Source organism: Pelobates fuscus, chromosome 3 (assembly GCF_036172605.1).
Source record: "Pelobates fuscus isolate aPelFus1 chromosome 3, aPelFus1.pri, whole genome shotgun sequence".
Lineage (NCBI taxonomy): Eukaryota > Metazoa > Chordata > Amphibia > Anura > Pelobatidae > Pelobates > Pelobates fuscus.
In genome coordinates, this window is record NC_086319.1 from 56833569 (window position 1) to 56850113 (window position 16545).

Below are 16545 nucleotides of genomic sequence, written 5' to 3' on the forward strand. Positions count from 1 at the left end.
CCAGCCCCCCTCTCCCCCCCACTGAACTACCAATGACACTGGACCACCAGGGAAGGAGCCCCCCTCCCTGCCATGTATCAAGCTGGGAGGGGGGACGAAAAAAAATATATAAAAAAATAAATAAATTAATAATAATTAAATAATAAATAATAATACCAAAAAAAAAAAATAATATATAAAAAAAAATAATAATAACTAATAATATATTAAATGCCCACCCCCGCCAACACATACACAAACACACACTGCATCTCACACACACTCACACTTCATTCATATACACACACTGCACTCACACACACTGCACTCACACACTTCACTCACACACACTCACACTTCATTCATATACACACACTGCACTCACACACACTGCATTCATACACACACTGCACTCACACACTGCACTCACACACACTGCATTCATATACACACTGCACTCACACAGACTGCATTCATACACACACTGCACTCATACACACTGCATTCATTATATACACACACTGGAAATAAATATTCAATTAATATATACGCACACACACTGCACTCATACACTCACACACACTGCACTCATACACACACACACTGCACTCATACACGCACTGCACTCACACACTGCACTCATACACGCACTGCACTCATACACGCACTGCACTCATACACACACTGCACTCATACGCGCACTGCACTCATACGCACACTGCACTCATACGCACACTGCACTCATACGCACACACTGCATTCATTATATACACACACTGTAAATAAATATTAAATTAATATAATTTTTTTAGGATCTAATTTTATTTAGAAATTTACCAGTAGCTGCTGCATTTCTCACCCTAGTCTTATACTCGAGTCAATAAGTTTTCCCAGTTTTTTGGGGTAAAATTAGGGGCCTCGGCTTATATTCGGGTCGGCTTATACTCGAGTATATACGGTATATGACGTTCATCCCTATGTCTTATCTGTACTCCTTTTACCCTTTCACTCCCTTCCTACTACTGTCCTATGAGTATTTGCATGTAAGCACTAACTTTTTAATGCATAAAAGCACAAACTGTTAAAATAAAGGTCAGAGGCTTATTTTGATAACCAACAAGTATCTGGTGTCTGATTCACGCTTCTCCAAGTGCACTTGATACAATTTGGGCTCCCCTGATTATAACAAAGATCAATATTGGATCTATAACAATAATAAAGAAAGTTGTATGGGGAAACCTTCTTACACACTCAACCCCCCCAACAATACCCACAACAGTCTGCCACAACACACAGCTCTAAGCGTTGCTAAGTGTCTAAAAGACCATGGACCGCAGCTGTATATTTTATAACCTCTAACACGTAATTAAATATAAGACTTAAAGGGACACTATAGTCACCAAAACAACATTAGAGGAATGAAGCAGTTTGGGTGTATAGATCATGTCCCTGCAGCTCACTGCTCAATTCTCTGCCATTTAGGAGTCAAATCACTTTTTCTATGCAGCCCTAGTGACAGCTCCCTGCATATAATGCCTTTCTAAACACTTCCTGTAAAGTGAGATTTAATGTTTATACTTCCTTTATTGCATATAAATATGTTATGCACTGTTAAAAGAGCTTGCTAGACCTCGAAGGAGCTCCTGTGTGTGATTAAAGTTCAAGTTAAAGAGCAGGAGATTAAAACTTCTTAAGTATGTTCAAACTGACAAATAGATTAGCCAAATATCCCGACACTCAACACTATCATTCTCAAACCGGCCGAGGCAACTATACTACATTGAATGTATACAATTTCAAAATAAAGAATAAAAAAAAAAATACTTCTAAAGTATGTTAGCATCTGACTGAATATCAAACCATTATTTTCATACAGGCTGTGTCACAGGCAGGTTAGGTGTGGCTAGGGCTGCATAAACAGAAACAAACGTGATTTAACTCTTAAATGGCAGAGGATTGAGAAGTGACACATAAGAGATATGATCTATACACAAAAAACAGCTTCATTAAAGGGACACTGTAGGCACTCAAACCACTTCAGCTAATTGAAGAAGTCTGGGTGCTGTGACCCTTTTGCACTTAGTGCTGCAATGTAAAACATTGCAGCTCGAAGTCTGCCCTCTAACAGACAGCCATTAGAGGGCTTCCGGAATCTTTTGGTCCATTATCTGACACTGGACGTTCTAACGGACCTCCAGCGTCAGATTTTACCCACATGAAAGCAATAAATAATGCTTTTCTATGGGGAGTTCTAATGCGCGCGCATGCGCATTAAGTCTCCCCGCCCGCTGACGTCGGTGGGGGAGGAGCAGCGTTGACGAAGCCTGACCCAGCACCGAGGGACAGCGGCGCTGGATTCAGGTAAGTGACTGAAGGGGTTTTAACCCCTTCAGCCCTGCGGGAGGGGGGCCCCAAGGGAGGGTGGGACCTATTAAACCTATAGTGTCAGGAAAAGGGTTTGTTTTCCTGGCACTATAGGATCCCTTTAAGCGTAAGTTGTTTTGGTGCCTATAGTGTCTCTTTAACTAATTCTAGACCCCCCACCCTATAACATGCCTTTTACCATGCAGTATGCCCAACCCTAAACCCTAACGTATTCTATGATCATATTATAACCAAATCTCTGAAGTTTAGATAAACCTATATGTATAAGCCCCACACCATGCTGTATTAACTATATATTATGTATTAACTCTGCATCCACTGCATTAACACCAAGCCTGGTGCATTAAACCTGCACCCAGTACATTAAAACTCTCCATCCACAACAATAATCTTACACTTTGCTGTATAATAATTTCACATTATATTACATTCAAGTTTCATTGTTGCAAAGTATGTAAGTGGAGGTATTTAAGAGAGACAAAAGAATAACACTGAGTTGGTGCCTTTATAAGATCAGAGGCTTTTCAGAACCCCACATGTGTCTCTGGCTTGGTTGCCCCCTTAGCAATGTCTCTGTCCTTAGCCAACTGGCTAACCCTAAACTTTAAATTGAGCTCCATAGGGGCGTGGTCTGACGCTGGACTGAGATGGCTGCCTAATTCTGTGGCTCCGTCCCTTGATGCCCTAAATAAGCTACACGACATAGTATATGGCTTCCATGGGTCGCACGAAACGCACCCAGATGACACCCTCAACCCCTAGAACCCAGGGGGAGGCCCTCTCAGAGTCTATCAGGGGGTACCTCCAAACGCCAGCGGTCTTGGCGGCTCGCCTCGAGGCCTACAACATGGCGCCGGCCTCGCCAGGATCCACAATATCGGAGGCAGAATCTACACCGGACCAAGATGGGAGGCTGACTCCTCAGACCCCGGACTGGTACGCGCTATTTGCCTCCCTGCCCAAGAAAGAAGACTTCCAAAAGCTGGTAGACGAGGTGAAGGGCGCGTTGCAGACCGAAATCGCATCCGACCACGCTACTATGACTTCGCTGGAAGCAAGAGTCCGCTCCCTGGAAGAGAGAGACTCCCACGCAGCAGGCCCGGACCCACCCGCCATCCAACAACAAGCAGCACTGATTACAGACATGAGACTACACATTGAAGACCTAGACAACAGGAGCCGAAGGCATAACATACGGGTGCGGGGCCTACGGGAAACCTCAGAGCAGGAGAACCTCAAAGCGATACTCACCCGCCTTTTCAACATGCTCCTGGGCCGCCCACCAGACGCCAGAATAGCAATGGACAGAGCCCACCAGGCATTGCGCCCGCGCCCGCCACCCGACGCCCCGCCGAGAGACATCATCTGTCGCATACAAGATTACCAACTAAAAGCTGACATGATGCTGAGGGCACGAGCGGAACGGGCCTGGCGATTCGAGGGCCAGCTGGTGGAGCTGTACAATGATCTGTTGCACCTAACGCTGCAATCCAGAAGAGCATTAAGACCGGTCACGATGGCGCTGCAGCAGGCGCAGATCCGGTACAGGTGGCTATTCCCCTTTGCTCTCCTAGCCCGCAGGGGGAATGCGGAGGTGACCATCCGCACGCCGGAAGATGTACCGGCCTTCACGGAAGCACTGGGGCTCCTGCGCATACGAGTCCTAGACTGAAGTGCCCTCTCAACGAGAGAAATACGGGACAACCGGCCAGCAGAAGATACCTGGTGGAGGGAGATGCAGGGATGGACATATCCTCACTTCCCCAGGCTGGCCCGGAGGCATAGGCGGCGGAACGGCAGGGGGCCTGAGCATGAGAGTGGACTGAGACCTGGCAGCGCAATCCAGCACATAAGTACAGGGTCTGATGAGACGAGACTACGAACTTTTATTTTCCCTTCCCTTGGCTTTTCATTAGTTTCTTTCTTCCATTCCTACCTAATTTGATTTCTCCCCCCCCCCTCTTTTTTTTTTTTAACTCTAGATGTGTGGTATCGGGGATGTGGGAGGGAGGGGATCCTCCAGTTTACACTAGCCATACAGAGGCCATACTAGATTTAGTGTTAACAAATGGAGATTTGGTATCAGATATTACTGTAGGTGAAAGTTTAGGATCCAGTGATCATCAGTCAGTGTGGTTTAATATAAGAACAGTGACTGAGTCACACCACACAAAAACAAAAGTTTTAGACTTTAGAAAAACAGACTTTTCTAAAATTAGAATATGTGTAAAGGAGTCATTATCAGACTGGAGCAATTTATATGGAGTCCAAAAGAAATGGGATTATTTAAAAGTTGCACTACTGAAGGCAACAGAAAATTGCATTAGGCTTGTCAGTAAAAGCAAAAAATTCAAGAAACCACTGTGGTACTCCGCAGATGTGGCCAAAATAGTAAAAAACAAAAAGTTAGCATTTAGTAATTATAAAAAAACCCAGAGTGAGGAAGACAGAATGACCTATAAGATTAGGCAGAAAGAGGCTAAGCAAGTTATAAGAGCTTCCAAATCCCACACAGAAGAGAGAGTCAGTAAAAAAGGGGGACAAAACTTTTTTTAGATACATAAATGAGAAAAGAAAAGTAAAACAAGGATTAGTTAGATTAAAAACAAAAGAAGGAAGGTATGTAGATGAGGATAAAGGTCTAGCTGACTGCCTCAATGAATATTTTTGTTCGGTATTTACAGATGAAAATGAAGGAAAGGGACCTCAGTTAAGAAAAAGGATAAATGAGTCATTTATTACACGTGAGTTTACAGAGGAAGAGGTTCTATTTCAACTGTCAAAAGTAAAGACAAATAAGTCAATGGGACCTGATGGAATACACCCAAAGCTATTAAAAGAGCTTAGTGGTGTACTAGCAAAACCATTAACAGATTTATTTAACCAATCATTGATAACAGGAGTAGTCCCAGAAGATTGGAAGTTAGCGAATGTTGTGCCCATTCACAAGAAAGGTAATAGGGAGGAGTCGGGCAACTATAGGCCAGTAAGCCTTACTTCAGTAGTGGGGAAAGTGATGGAAACCATGTTAAAGGATACGATTGTTGAACATCTAAAAACACATGGATTTCAAGACCAGAGACAACATGGGTTTACTTCAGGGAGATCATGCCAAACTAATCTTATTGATTTTTTTGATTGGGTAACTAAAATTATAGATCAGGGTGGTGCAGTAGACATTGCTTACCTAGATTTCAGTAAGGCTTATCAATAAACTACAATCTTTGAGTTTGGATTCCAATATTGTTGAATGGGTAAGGCAGTGGCTGAGTGACAGGCAACAGAGGGTTGTAGTCAATGGAGTATATTCGAAGCTTGGGCTTGTCACCAGTGGGGTACCTCAGGGATCTGTACTTGGACCCATTCTCTTTAATATTTTTATTAGTGATATTGCAGAAGGTCTTGATGGTAAGGTGTGTCTTTTTGCGGATGATACTAAGATATGTAACAGGGTTGATGTTCCAGGAGGGATAAGCCAAATGGAAAATGATTTAGGTAAACTAGAAAAATGGTCAGAGTTGTGGCAACTGACATTTAATGTGGATAAGTGCAAGATAATGCATCTTGGACGTAAAAACCCAAGGGTAGAGTACAAAATATTTGATAGAGTCCTAACCTCAACATCTGAGGAAAGGGATTTAGGGGTGATTATTTCTGATGACTTAAAGGTAGGCAGACAATGTAATAGAGCAGCAGGAAATGCTAGCAGAATGCTTGGTTGTATAGGGAGAGGTATTAGCAGTAGAAAGAGGGAAGTGCTCATGCCATTGTACAGAACACTGGTGAGACCTCACTTGGAGTACTGTACACAGTACTGGAGACCCTATCTTCAGAAGGATATTGATACCTTAGAGAGAGTTCAAAGAAGGGCTACTAAACTGGTTCATGGATTGCAGGATAAAACTTACCAGGGAAGGTTAAAGGATCTTAACATGTATAGCTTGGAGGAAAGACGAGACAGGGGGGATATGATAGAAACATTTAAATACATAAAGGGAATCAACACAGTTGGCTGCCAGGGGGGGGAGGTAACAGGGGGGGGTTGGGGGAAGGCGGGGAGACGCTGGTACCGGAGGTACCCTAGATAGGGAGGGAGGGACATAGGATCTGTATCTGGGAGGGCTTAGGAACTCCAGTGTATAGTGGACCTACTGATCCCACGGGCCCCCTCTGACCCGGCGGACCTTCCTGGTTAGCCACGAGCAATGCCCACAACCCCACCTACACGCTGACACCAGAGCTCACCAGAAATAAAGCTAACCTCACAGACCCAGGTTACATTACCGGTAGTTAGCATAATCATAGTTGGAAGTAAGCACAGAGGCCCCCAGAGGGACCCGCCACAGGCTCACTACACCTTGAGGACACCTCATGCCTAGGCCCCCCTGCGGAGGCAGAAAAGGGCGCTACGGAACACCAATACTGACAAACAGCATCCGAGCGACTGCGGGCACAATCTAAAAGGGGCAACGAACCCTGGGAGGCTATAACGTTGGGCATAGTAATGGCTTACCCTGGCCACATGCGAAGACCCATAGGGGGAACAAACACAGAGGGGTAACACGAAGCTCTGACGACTACACCGACAGCAAATACAACACATAGAATGGGTAGCCCGGACGGGTCTACCCACACCACTAATCCCATGGAAGACCAGACAGGCCCACTTTTTTAGGATTTTTTTGGGGGGGGGGGGGGGGGGGCCCTGAAGACACCGACCTAGGGCATTGCCGAGACACGGGCGTACTGCCGAGATACTGAGACTCGAGGAGTAAGGGGCAGATACGAGAACCCCACCATCGAGTCCAGAGGCACATTGCCCATATCTCAACCGCCTTCAGCGGTAAAACACAACCAGCCGGCTAGCCGGTTCTCCGATCCATTGCCGATCCATTGCCCCACCCCTCAGGGACCGCCCGATGCCGCCGAGCTGCACACCCCTTCCCCTTGGGGGAGGGAGGTACGGAAAGGGGCTGGTGGTATACACACTCAACGCGAGGGGTCTTAACTCTCCACAGAAAAGGGCTCGGGCGCTACGAGAATTCAGGGCGCTGAAGGTCTCCGTGGCGTTTTTCCAGGAAACCCACTTTCTTTCAACCCAGGTACCAAGGTTCTCCAACAAGTACTACCAGATGGGATTTTTTGCAAACAACCCCGACGCCAAATCAAAGGGAGTGGCGATTCTCTTCGCGACAGATGTTCCCTTCCAAAGGGTGGCAGAACAATCAGACCCACAAGGGAGGTACCTCTTTCTGAAGGACACAATTCACCATGAACAGTTTACCTTTGCTAACGTATACCTCCCGAACAAGGGGCAGAAAGCCTTCCTAAAGGCTACCCTTGAGGCCTTGGAAACATTTGGAGAGGGTACATTCGTGCTGGGGGGGGATTTCAATGTCCCCATGGACCCCAGCATGGAAACGTCCTCGGGCAAGACAACGCTAATGGACCACGTAATACAGGGAACCAAGGCCCTACTACATGACCACATGCTCATAGACTGCTGGCGAGCGGTCAACCACGCGACCAAAGATTATACCTTCTATTCAACTGCCCACAAATCCTACTCCAGACTGGATTATCTATTTCTGCAACACCGACACCTAGACAACCTTATGTCGGCGCATATCACCCCGATGACGTGGTCAGACCACGCGCCGGTCCTCATGTCCATTAAACACCCCAGCCCTACCCAAAAGCAATGGATATGGAGACTGAACGAGGCACTACTGGAAAATCCAACAATACGCGCGGATCTCACCAAGTCTTTGGAACCATTTTTTCTAGCAAACGCTGCTCCGGAAGCTAACCCGTCCGTAGTATGGGAATCCCATAAATGTACAATTAGGGGGCTCTTGATTAAGCACGGAGTGCAACGAAAAAAACATCGCACTCAAGAAATCTCAGACCCAAATAGCAGCTATGGAGACGTTACACAAAGACACACGCTTGACGGCGGCCAGGTCGAGGCTGCAGTCCTGTCTCACGTCCAAGATCCAATTTCAATTCCGGCTAGTCCGGAAAGCATTCTACGAACATGGCAATAAATGTGGCAAACTACTTGATAGGGCCCTACGTGCCAAACGACAGAAATGCTTTGTCCAAAAAATAAACTACGGAGGGGAGTGCCATAGAACCCCCAAAACAATAGCGGATGCCTTCAAATCCTACTATGCATCTCTCTATAACCTGCCATCCAATACGGGGGGATTGGAGTCGGACACAATGGCTCTACAAAACAGTAGACAGGAATATGTGGCCCGTCATCTCACCTCCACGCTGAGCGAGGAAGAGAGAGAGGCCTTGGAAGAACCCATCACTACGGAGGAGCTGCTTAAGGCAGTGAAGCTAGCAAAGACGGGTAAAAACCCAGGGCCAGACGGGTTCACCACAAATTATTATAAAACATTCGCCAAGGACCTGGCGCCACACCTGGTGAACGTCTTCAACTTGATCAGAGAGGGGGGCACACTGGAGCCCAACATGCTCATGGCCCACGTAGTGGTACTGCCAAAAGAGGGGAAATATCTGACGGAATGCGCTAGCTACAGACCGATCAAGTGGGATTCATCAAAGGGAGGGAAGCCCGAGACAACACAGTAAAGGTTATTAACGTGATACATGCGGCTCAGAAACAGTCACTCCCTGCACTGCTGATATCGACAGATGCGGAGAAGGCGTTCGACAGGGTGGATTGGTCCTTTCTCATGATGACGCTCCGGCAGGTGGGCCTTGGGCCCCATATGTTGGCATGGGTGCAGGCACTCTACAGTAAGCCGGCAGCCCGGGTGTGCGTGAACGGAATCCTATCCCAACCATTCGATATATGCAACGGAACTAGGCAGGAGTGCCCCTTGTCGCCCCTACTCTTTGTCATCAGCCTAGAGCCATTTCTCAACGCGATAAGGGGAAGCGATGGAGTGAAGGGGATCAGGGGGACCTGGGGAGAATGCAAAATATCAGCATATGCGGATGATCTCTTGTTTTCCGTGACGAACCCGCGCACATCCTTAAGAACGGTCTTGCAGGAATTCGACATTTACCATCATCTCTCTAATTTAAAGATAAACTACGAGAAATCGGAAATCCTCAACGTCGGCTGCAATCCAAACGCAGTGCGGGAGATCCAAGAGGAATTCCCCCTCCACTGGTGCAATGAGGCATTGGGGTACCTAGGCATCTGGATATCTGCCAGACTGCCTGACTTATTCCGGCTCAACTTCACCCCACTCCTGGGTTGAATTCAGAAGGACCTACAACAAAGGATACTCCCACACATCACCTGGCTGGGGAGAATAAATGTCCTGAAGATGAATGCTTTACCCAGATTCCTGTATCTTCTCCAAACGATACCGATTGACATACCCAGGGAGTACTTCAACCAGGCGCGCAAAACGTTCGCCCAATACGTGTGGAACGGAAAGCAAGCTAGACTGAGATATGAGATCCTCACACAACCAAAACAGAGGGGAGGCCTGGGACTACCGGACCTGAGCAAATACCGCCAAGCGGTACACCTACAGAGGATCATAGAGTGGACGCACGCGCCCCCGGAGAAAGTGTGGATTACACTAGAAAGCAGCTTTGTCAGGGCTCCACTCACAACGGTGCCATGGATGCCGAGAGGAACATAGGGAGCACTCCCGAACGACCACCCGACCATCAACGCATGATGAAAGTGTGGCGGGCAATGACCCAGCGGAGAGACCTGGTACCGCAAGTGTCCCCAATGTATCCCATTGCGGGGAACCCGCTATTCGAGCCGGCGGACTCTTCTCAATTCCTGACCTCGCTGGGGCTGCCGAGGAGGTGCAGACTGAAACACGTAAGTAGGGAAGGAGAAGTGGTACCCCTCGCAGACTTGCAGGCAACGAATGCCCCGAGCTTCCTGACACAGTTCAGATACCACCAATCGGCGAGGCATGTGAAATCCATCCCACACATGGAAACAGCGAACAGACAACTAACTGCATACGAAACGCTATGCGAGCAAGATACCCTCCCGGCACACTGCATCTCTACCCTCTATCAAATGCTCCTTCCCATCAGAGGCGGAAACCAAACTCCATACTTTACCAAATATTGGGAGAGAGACCTGGGACACCCCTTGACAGAAGGTCAATGGCAAGACGTCTTCCTGAACACGCATAAAACCTCGATCAGCACCAAATACCAGGAGTCAGGTTACAAGATGCCTACACATTGGTATAGGACCCTGGAAAAACTCGCCCTCGCGGGATGTACTAACGACCCGGAGTGCTGGAGATGCGACAGGGAACTGGGCACGCAGTTCCACATATGGTGGACCTGCCTAAAAATTAAGCGCTTCTGGGAGAAGGTGCACGAAATTGTCACCACAATCACGGATGCAAGCATCGACTTCACTCTAGAGGCTTACCTCCTTCATGTAACCTCACTACCTCCTGCGAGATAAAAGAAGACGGTGTTGCCGCATCTGCTCAATGCAGCGCGAAGCCTCATACCCAGCTATTGGAAACGGAAGACGGTTCCCACCACAAGAGACTGGATACGCAGAGTGGAAGAAATAAGAGAGGCCGAGGAACTCATACTCTCAGCAACGGGGAAAACTGAGCGATACCTCCAAACATGGTACCACTGGACGAGGTGGCTCATGGAAGACGCCGGCGGGGAGTTAGGGGGAGGTGGGGGGCTCTAAGGGCTGGGTGGGGATGGCGTGACTGGGGGGGGATGGCGGGGGGCACCCCCGGGGCGGTGCGGACAGCAAATTCACTCCTTGGTCCTACCCTGCGTTGATGTCCTCCCCCCTCCCTTTGCCTTTTTCCTTCCCCCCCTCCTGTCTCCCTTGAGTGTTCTCCCCCGGCGGGGGAGGGACCTGGGGGGGGACCTGACAGACACCCACCGGAGACACAGGGAGGGAGAAGAAACCCCTCATGGGTTACACTGACTGATACATGACAACTTACGTAGGAGTACGCTGTGTGGGGGGGGGGTGCAGCGGGGCCGCAATAGGCCATCAAACCGGAGGGGGGGGGGAGAGGGAGTTGACACAAAGTTGACCGACACACAACCACGCGGCACATACACAGCAGACGAGAACTACACCCCAACGGGAACAGGAATCCAGCTCTAAAATAGGATGTTGAGGCGACATTGCTTAAATCACTACAGAGGGAGGGAGAGACAGGGACAAAAGCTAGAGGGCTTAGATCCTCGGTGGAACAAAGGACAATATGAGAACCACACGCTAGAGGGGAAAGTCGCACTTCAGCTACACACACAATCAGCAAACAGACAACATAAACACTATAACACACCAGCAACACTACACATCAACTCCCCCCAAATACAAGAAAAGGGGAGAAAGAATTTCCAGCAACTCTCCCACAGGGATGAGGTATTAAAGGAGATGAACGCAAGTTCGGAGGCTGTTATATAGAGGGAAACGGCATAGTTTTGATGAATGTTAATGTTATTGTTTAAGTTTATATTGCCCAGGAAAATAGTTGAGGCAGACGCAATTATTGATACTAGTTGTATCAAAGATACGCATACCAGGAATTGATGGACTCCCAAGAACACTGTGAAAAACTATGCTGGAAAAGGCTCTACACAAAAATGTGAATATCAACTGGTTGTCATAACTAATATATGCAACATACTGTACAATGTGGGCTCCGCTCAGATAACCTATGTATGTAATTACACATGTCACAATAAAAGCCTTAATAACTAAATTGAGCTCCATAATCCTAAACCTAAATTATTGTTCCTAAAAGATAAATATATATATATATATATATAGTACACTACATCTACCAGCTGAGCTTTAAGAGAACCAGTGCCATGTCATGGTCATTTGAAATGTACCTTAATATTGGTCATTATTCATATGCCGACACTTGAAATGGATTTAATATTAATATTGTTCCCTGTCCTCTCTTTTCACCTTTCACCAACACAGACTTTAGGAAAAGTTAGTATTTTCTTTTTATTATTTTCCAAATAAAAAAACTGCTGTGTGTGTAAAATTATAAATAAACTTACACATGATGTAAGGTCCACATGGTTAACGTCCTTATTTTTAGCGTCCTCGTCTGTTGTAAAGTCCTCATCTGAACAATTATTTTTGACTTGTTTTATAGCTGTCAAATCGAAGATACAAAGTGCTGTATTTTCCGTTGATATCATTTTGTTTCTAGAGGTGAATATCCCAGCCCAAAAGTGTTTTCCAGAAATAGAGAACTCGGCAGAAGACAAGATAACTTCCAGTGGTTCTTTATTATTACATACAAGTTTGACTCTTGCTTGAAATTCTACTGCAATTCGATTAAACATTTTTGATAAGACTGCCATTCGTGCATACCCACCATTTAAAAGATAGTATGAAAAAAACATATGGTTTTCCCATAAAAAGCCATCTACAAAATGCATTGCATTCTTCACAAATGCAAAGCTATCAAGACTGTTGATTATAAGTTTGCTGTTATCCTTTAACCTTAGTGATACATGTTTCAAACGCGTTACAGTCTCATGCTTGCAATCTCTTCCATGTGCATATGTTGCAACAAATAAATAGAATGGATTTGTAGAATGCACAAACCCAACAGCAGGATGTTGTGGATCACAGTACACTACATTTTCCGAATATGTGCTAATTTTCTCTACTTGATCAAGTCCTCTCTCATTGCAAATCCCCTTTCGACTCCAACAACTCAGCACAGTTTCATTGTAAACAAGTAGTAGCATGTTATAGTTGGTGATAGCCTGATCCAGTGAGGTTCTTCCTCCTTCAGTCTCCTTACATTCCGTACTATCGTTCTCCCTTTGTCCTACCGCTGACAGCAGGTGCAAGGTGTGATCAAATAAATACAGACAGTTCTCAGTGGCAACTACGACTCGTTGTTCTCCAACCGCAATATTGTTGATAGGATATCTGAACGAGTGAAAATCTTTAGCATAAACAGGGCCAGGGATAAAAAATGAGAATACCAGCAGAGAGATGGAAAAGAGTATGTGTGGCATGATGCTCCATCAAAGTCTTCAGCAAAAGAGACAGTGCGTCTGAATGTAAAAGTTTGTGTCTCGCAGGAGGAAGTTGGAATCTAAATTCTTACTTTACCACCTCATGTCTAGTTCCCTTTTTAAACAGAGATTTCATCACAGTTGTTGTTTGTTAAAAAAAAAACTGCACTATGCAGGATGTGTCACTTTCAACTTCTGCAAACTCAGCACTGGGGGTCACTCTTGTGTACCATGTAAGATTTGACTGACACAGGATGCAAATACAGGATTATTTACTAAAGTAAGAATACAAAGTGAATTTAAGGTAAAAGTAGCAGAACTGAAAATATTCTATAAATTAGCTATTATTTCAGTTTGGCTACTCTGGCCTAAACTTTATTTTGATTTCTCACTTTATTTTATATGTAAGCTGAAATTTCGCAACTATTTGCCAAACTGTGTATACACCAGCATGGGCTGCAAACCATATGCTGGAAATGATCCTTCGTGTCTAATTATCAAGCCCTCTGTTTGTACTGTTAAAAATGTCTACGTTTTGTCAGGTGCACTTTATTCTTACGTTTTGCAAGGCTACATAGGTTCTGTTAAATCATATAATCAATACAAGCATGTGAATAGCACTGCAGAAAACCACAAACTGTATCTGTTGAGTAAACTTAAAATTGAACTGATCAGCCACAACATTAAAACTACTGACAGGTGAAGTGAATAACGTCGATTATATTGTTACAATGCCACCCGTCAAGCGGTGGGATGTATTAGGCAGCAATTGAACAGTCAGTTCTCGAACTTCATGTGTTGGAAGCAGGAAAAATGGGCAAGCGAAAAGATCTGTGTGACTTTGACAAGGGTCAAATATTGATGGCTAGACAACTGGATCAGAGCATCACCAAAAAAAAAAAGTCTTGTATGGTGTTCCCGGCATGCAGTGGTTAGTACCTACCAAAAGTGGTACAAGGGAGGATAACCTCTGGATGTGTTAGGATCAGGGGCCTAAGGATCATTGATGCACATGGGGAGTGAATGCTAGCCCATCTGGTCTGATACCATAGAAGAGCTACTGAAGCTCAAAACGTAATGCTGGCCATGATAGAAAAGTGTCAGAACACACAGTGCATCACAGTTTGCTGCATATGGGACTGCGTAGCCGCAGACTGGTAAGATAGCCAACGAGTGTCCACTGCCGAAAGCACCTTCAATGGGGGCATTGGCATCAGAACCGGACCATGGAACATTGGTAAAAGATTGCCTGAACTGATTAAATAAAAACATATCTGCTCCTTCCACTCTACTTAAGTCATTTTACTGTATTTTGCTGCCATATTGTTTTGTGTTATATTGTAAATCTGTATGATATGCATGATACATGTATTGAATTTTTCTTTCTCAATGTCAAAAACCATTCCAAAAGGGGTTTGTACTTCTCTCTTCTTTGTAAGAAAATTCTGTACAGATTAACATTGACTAAAGAACATACAGATATGACAATTTGTTAATTGTTTAAAAATGTTTGAAAATATTTAAATGGAAAAGTAAAAGAAAAAAATAAAGATTCAAAAAAAAAAATCACCTTAAATCCTAGTTAAACATGGATGTATTATGACAATTACATCACCTTTTTAATAGTCCTGTCCGAACCAAGTGCCCCATTCAAGTACTGTACCTGTTCTGGAGTTTTAAAGGGCAAGGTCACTTCCAGGTATTAACACAAAGTAAACAGGAACAGCCAGAAATGCAGCAAGAGTCAGAAATATAAAATCCACATATTTTATTCCCCCTTAGAGCTATTGATAAAGTTGTAAAAAAAAATGCACTGATGGTGGCTGTCAAGTTTGATTTTTGAACCTTTGGAGGCACTTTATTCCTAGTATGGTCATACTATTTTGTTATGTGTTGAGATTTTAATAGACCTGAGGGGTAAATAAAATAAGTGGATTTTATATTTCTGTCTGTTGGCCTGATGAATCACATTTTCTTTTAGATCTGGTGTATGGCTGGGTATGCCATCCATTGTTTACCTGGGGAAGAGATGGCAATAGGATGCATAATGGGAAGAAGGCAGGCCAGCTGAGGCAGTGTTATGCTCTGGGCAATGTTATGCTGGGATACCTTGGTCCTGACGATCATGCGGTAGTTACTTTGACACGTACCACCTACTTAAAGATTCTTGCAGACAATGTACATTTCATGGCAATGATGTTCCCTGATGGCAGTGGCTTCTTTCGGCAGGATAATGCACCTTTCCACACTTCAAAAATTGTTTAGGAATGGTTTGAGGAACATGACAAAGAGTTCAAGGTGTTGCTTTGGTCTGCAAATTTCCCAGATCTCAATCCGATTGAGACTCTGTAGGTTGTGCTGGAACAACAAATCCAATCCATGGAGGCCCTACCTCGCAACTTGCAGTATTTAAAGGATCTGCTGCTCATTGTGTATGTGTTTGAGTGTGTGTGTGACAGAGAGAGAGTGTGAGAGTCAGGGTGTGCATCTGTGTGTGTGTGTGTGTGTATATATATATATATGGCAGTATGCTTCTGTGTCTGCGCACAAATCTATGTATGTGCATCTGTGTGTCAGGGTGTGTTTATGTCGATGTGTATCTGTGTCATGGTGTGGGCATGTATCAATGTTTGTGTGTGCCAGGGTGCATGTGTGTATATGTTGGTGTGTGTATGTTTCGCTGTCTATATGAATTTGTGTGTATTTGTCGGTGTATTTATATGCATCTGTGTGTTAATGTGCATGAATATCTGTGCGTGTATGTATGTATGTGGTAGTGTATGTGCATACATCCAAGCAGTCAAACACCAGCACAACATACAAGCACACTACTGCAATCTAACACAAATATTACATACAAACAAAAAAATATATACAAACACACCCCTTCCCTCAAACACAAATACTTCACACAAGTGTGCATCTGCATTTAAAAGTGAACATTACATTCAGACACACCCCTGCAATCAAATGCAAACATTACATACAAACACACCCCTGTATTAAAACACAAATGTATACAATTCACCCCTTCAAACATCAACATTTTACATTACACTATAGAGCCAGTAAATGCCGCAGCGCTGTACAGATATTCAACCTAGAAATTTTGACTTAGGGTGCCTTGGAAAAATCCTGAAATATTAAGGGCACCTTGAACCTAAAAAGTTTGGGAAC

General features: G+C 45.0%; 1 protein-coding gene across 1 annotated transcript in view; it reads right to left on the reverse strand.

Annotated features, from left to right (window-relative positions):
• PLXNC1 (plexin C1) overlaps nt 1–13418 on the reverse strand; it is a 140569-nt gene extending 127151 nt beyond the window's left edge. The window contains exon 1 of the mRNA XM_063447098.1: nt 12391–13418. Within this exon, the coding sequence (XP_063303168.1) occupies nt 12391–13368 (978 nt within the window). The 5' untranslated portion in view covers nt 13369–13418. The remainder of the gene's footprint in view (nt 1–12390) is intronic.
• Nucleotides 13419–16545: the final 3127 nt, after the last annotated feature.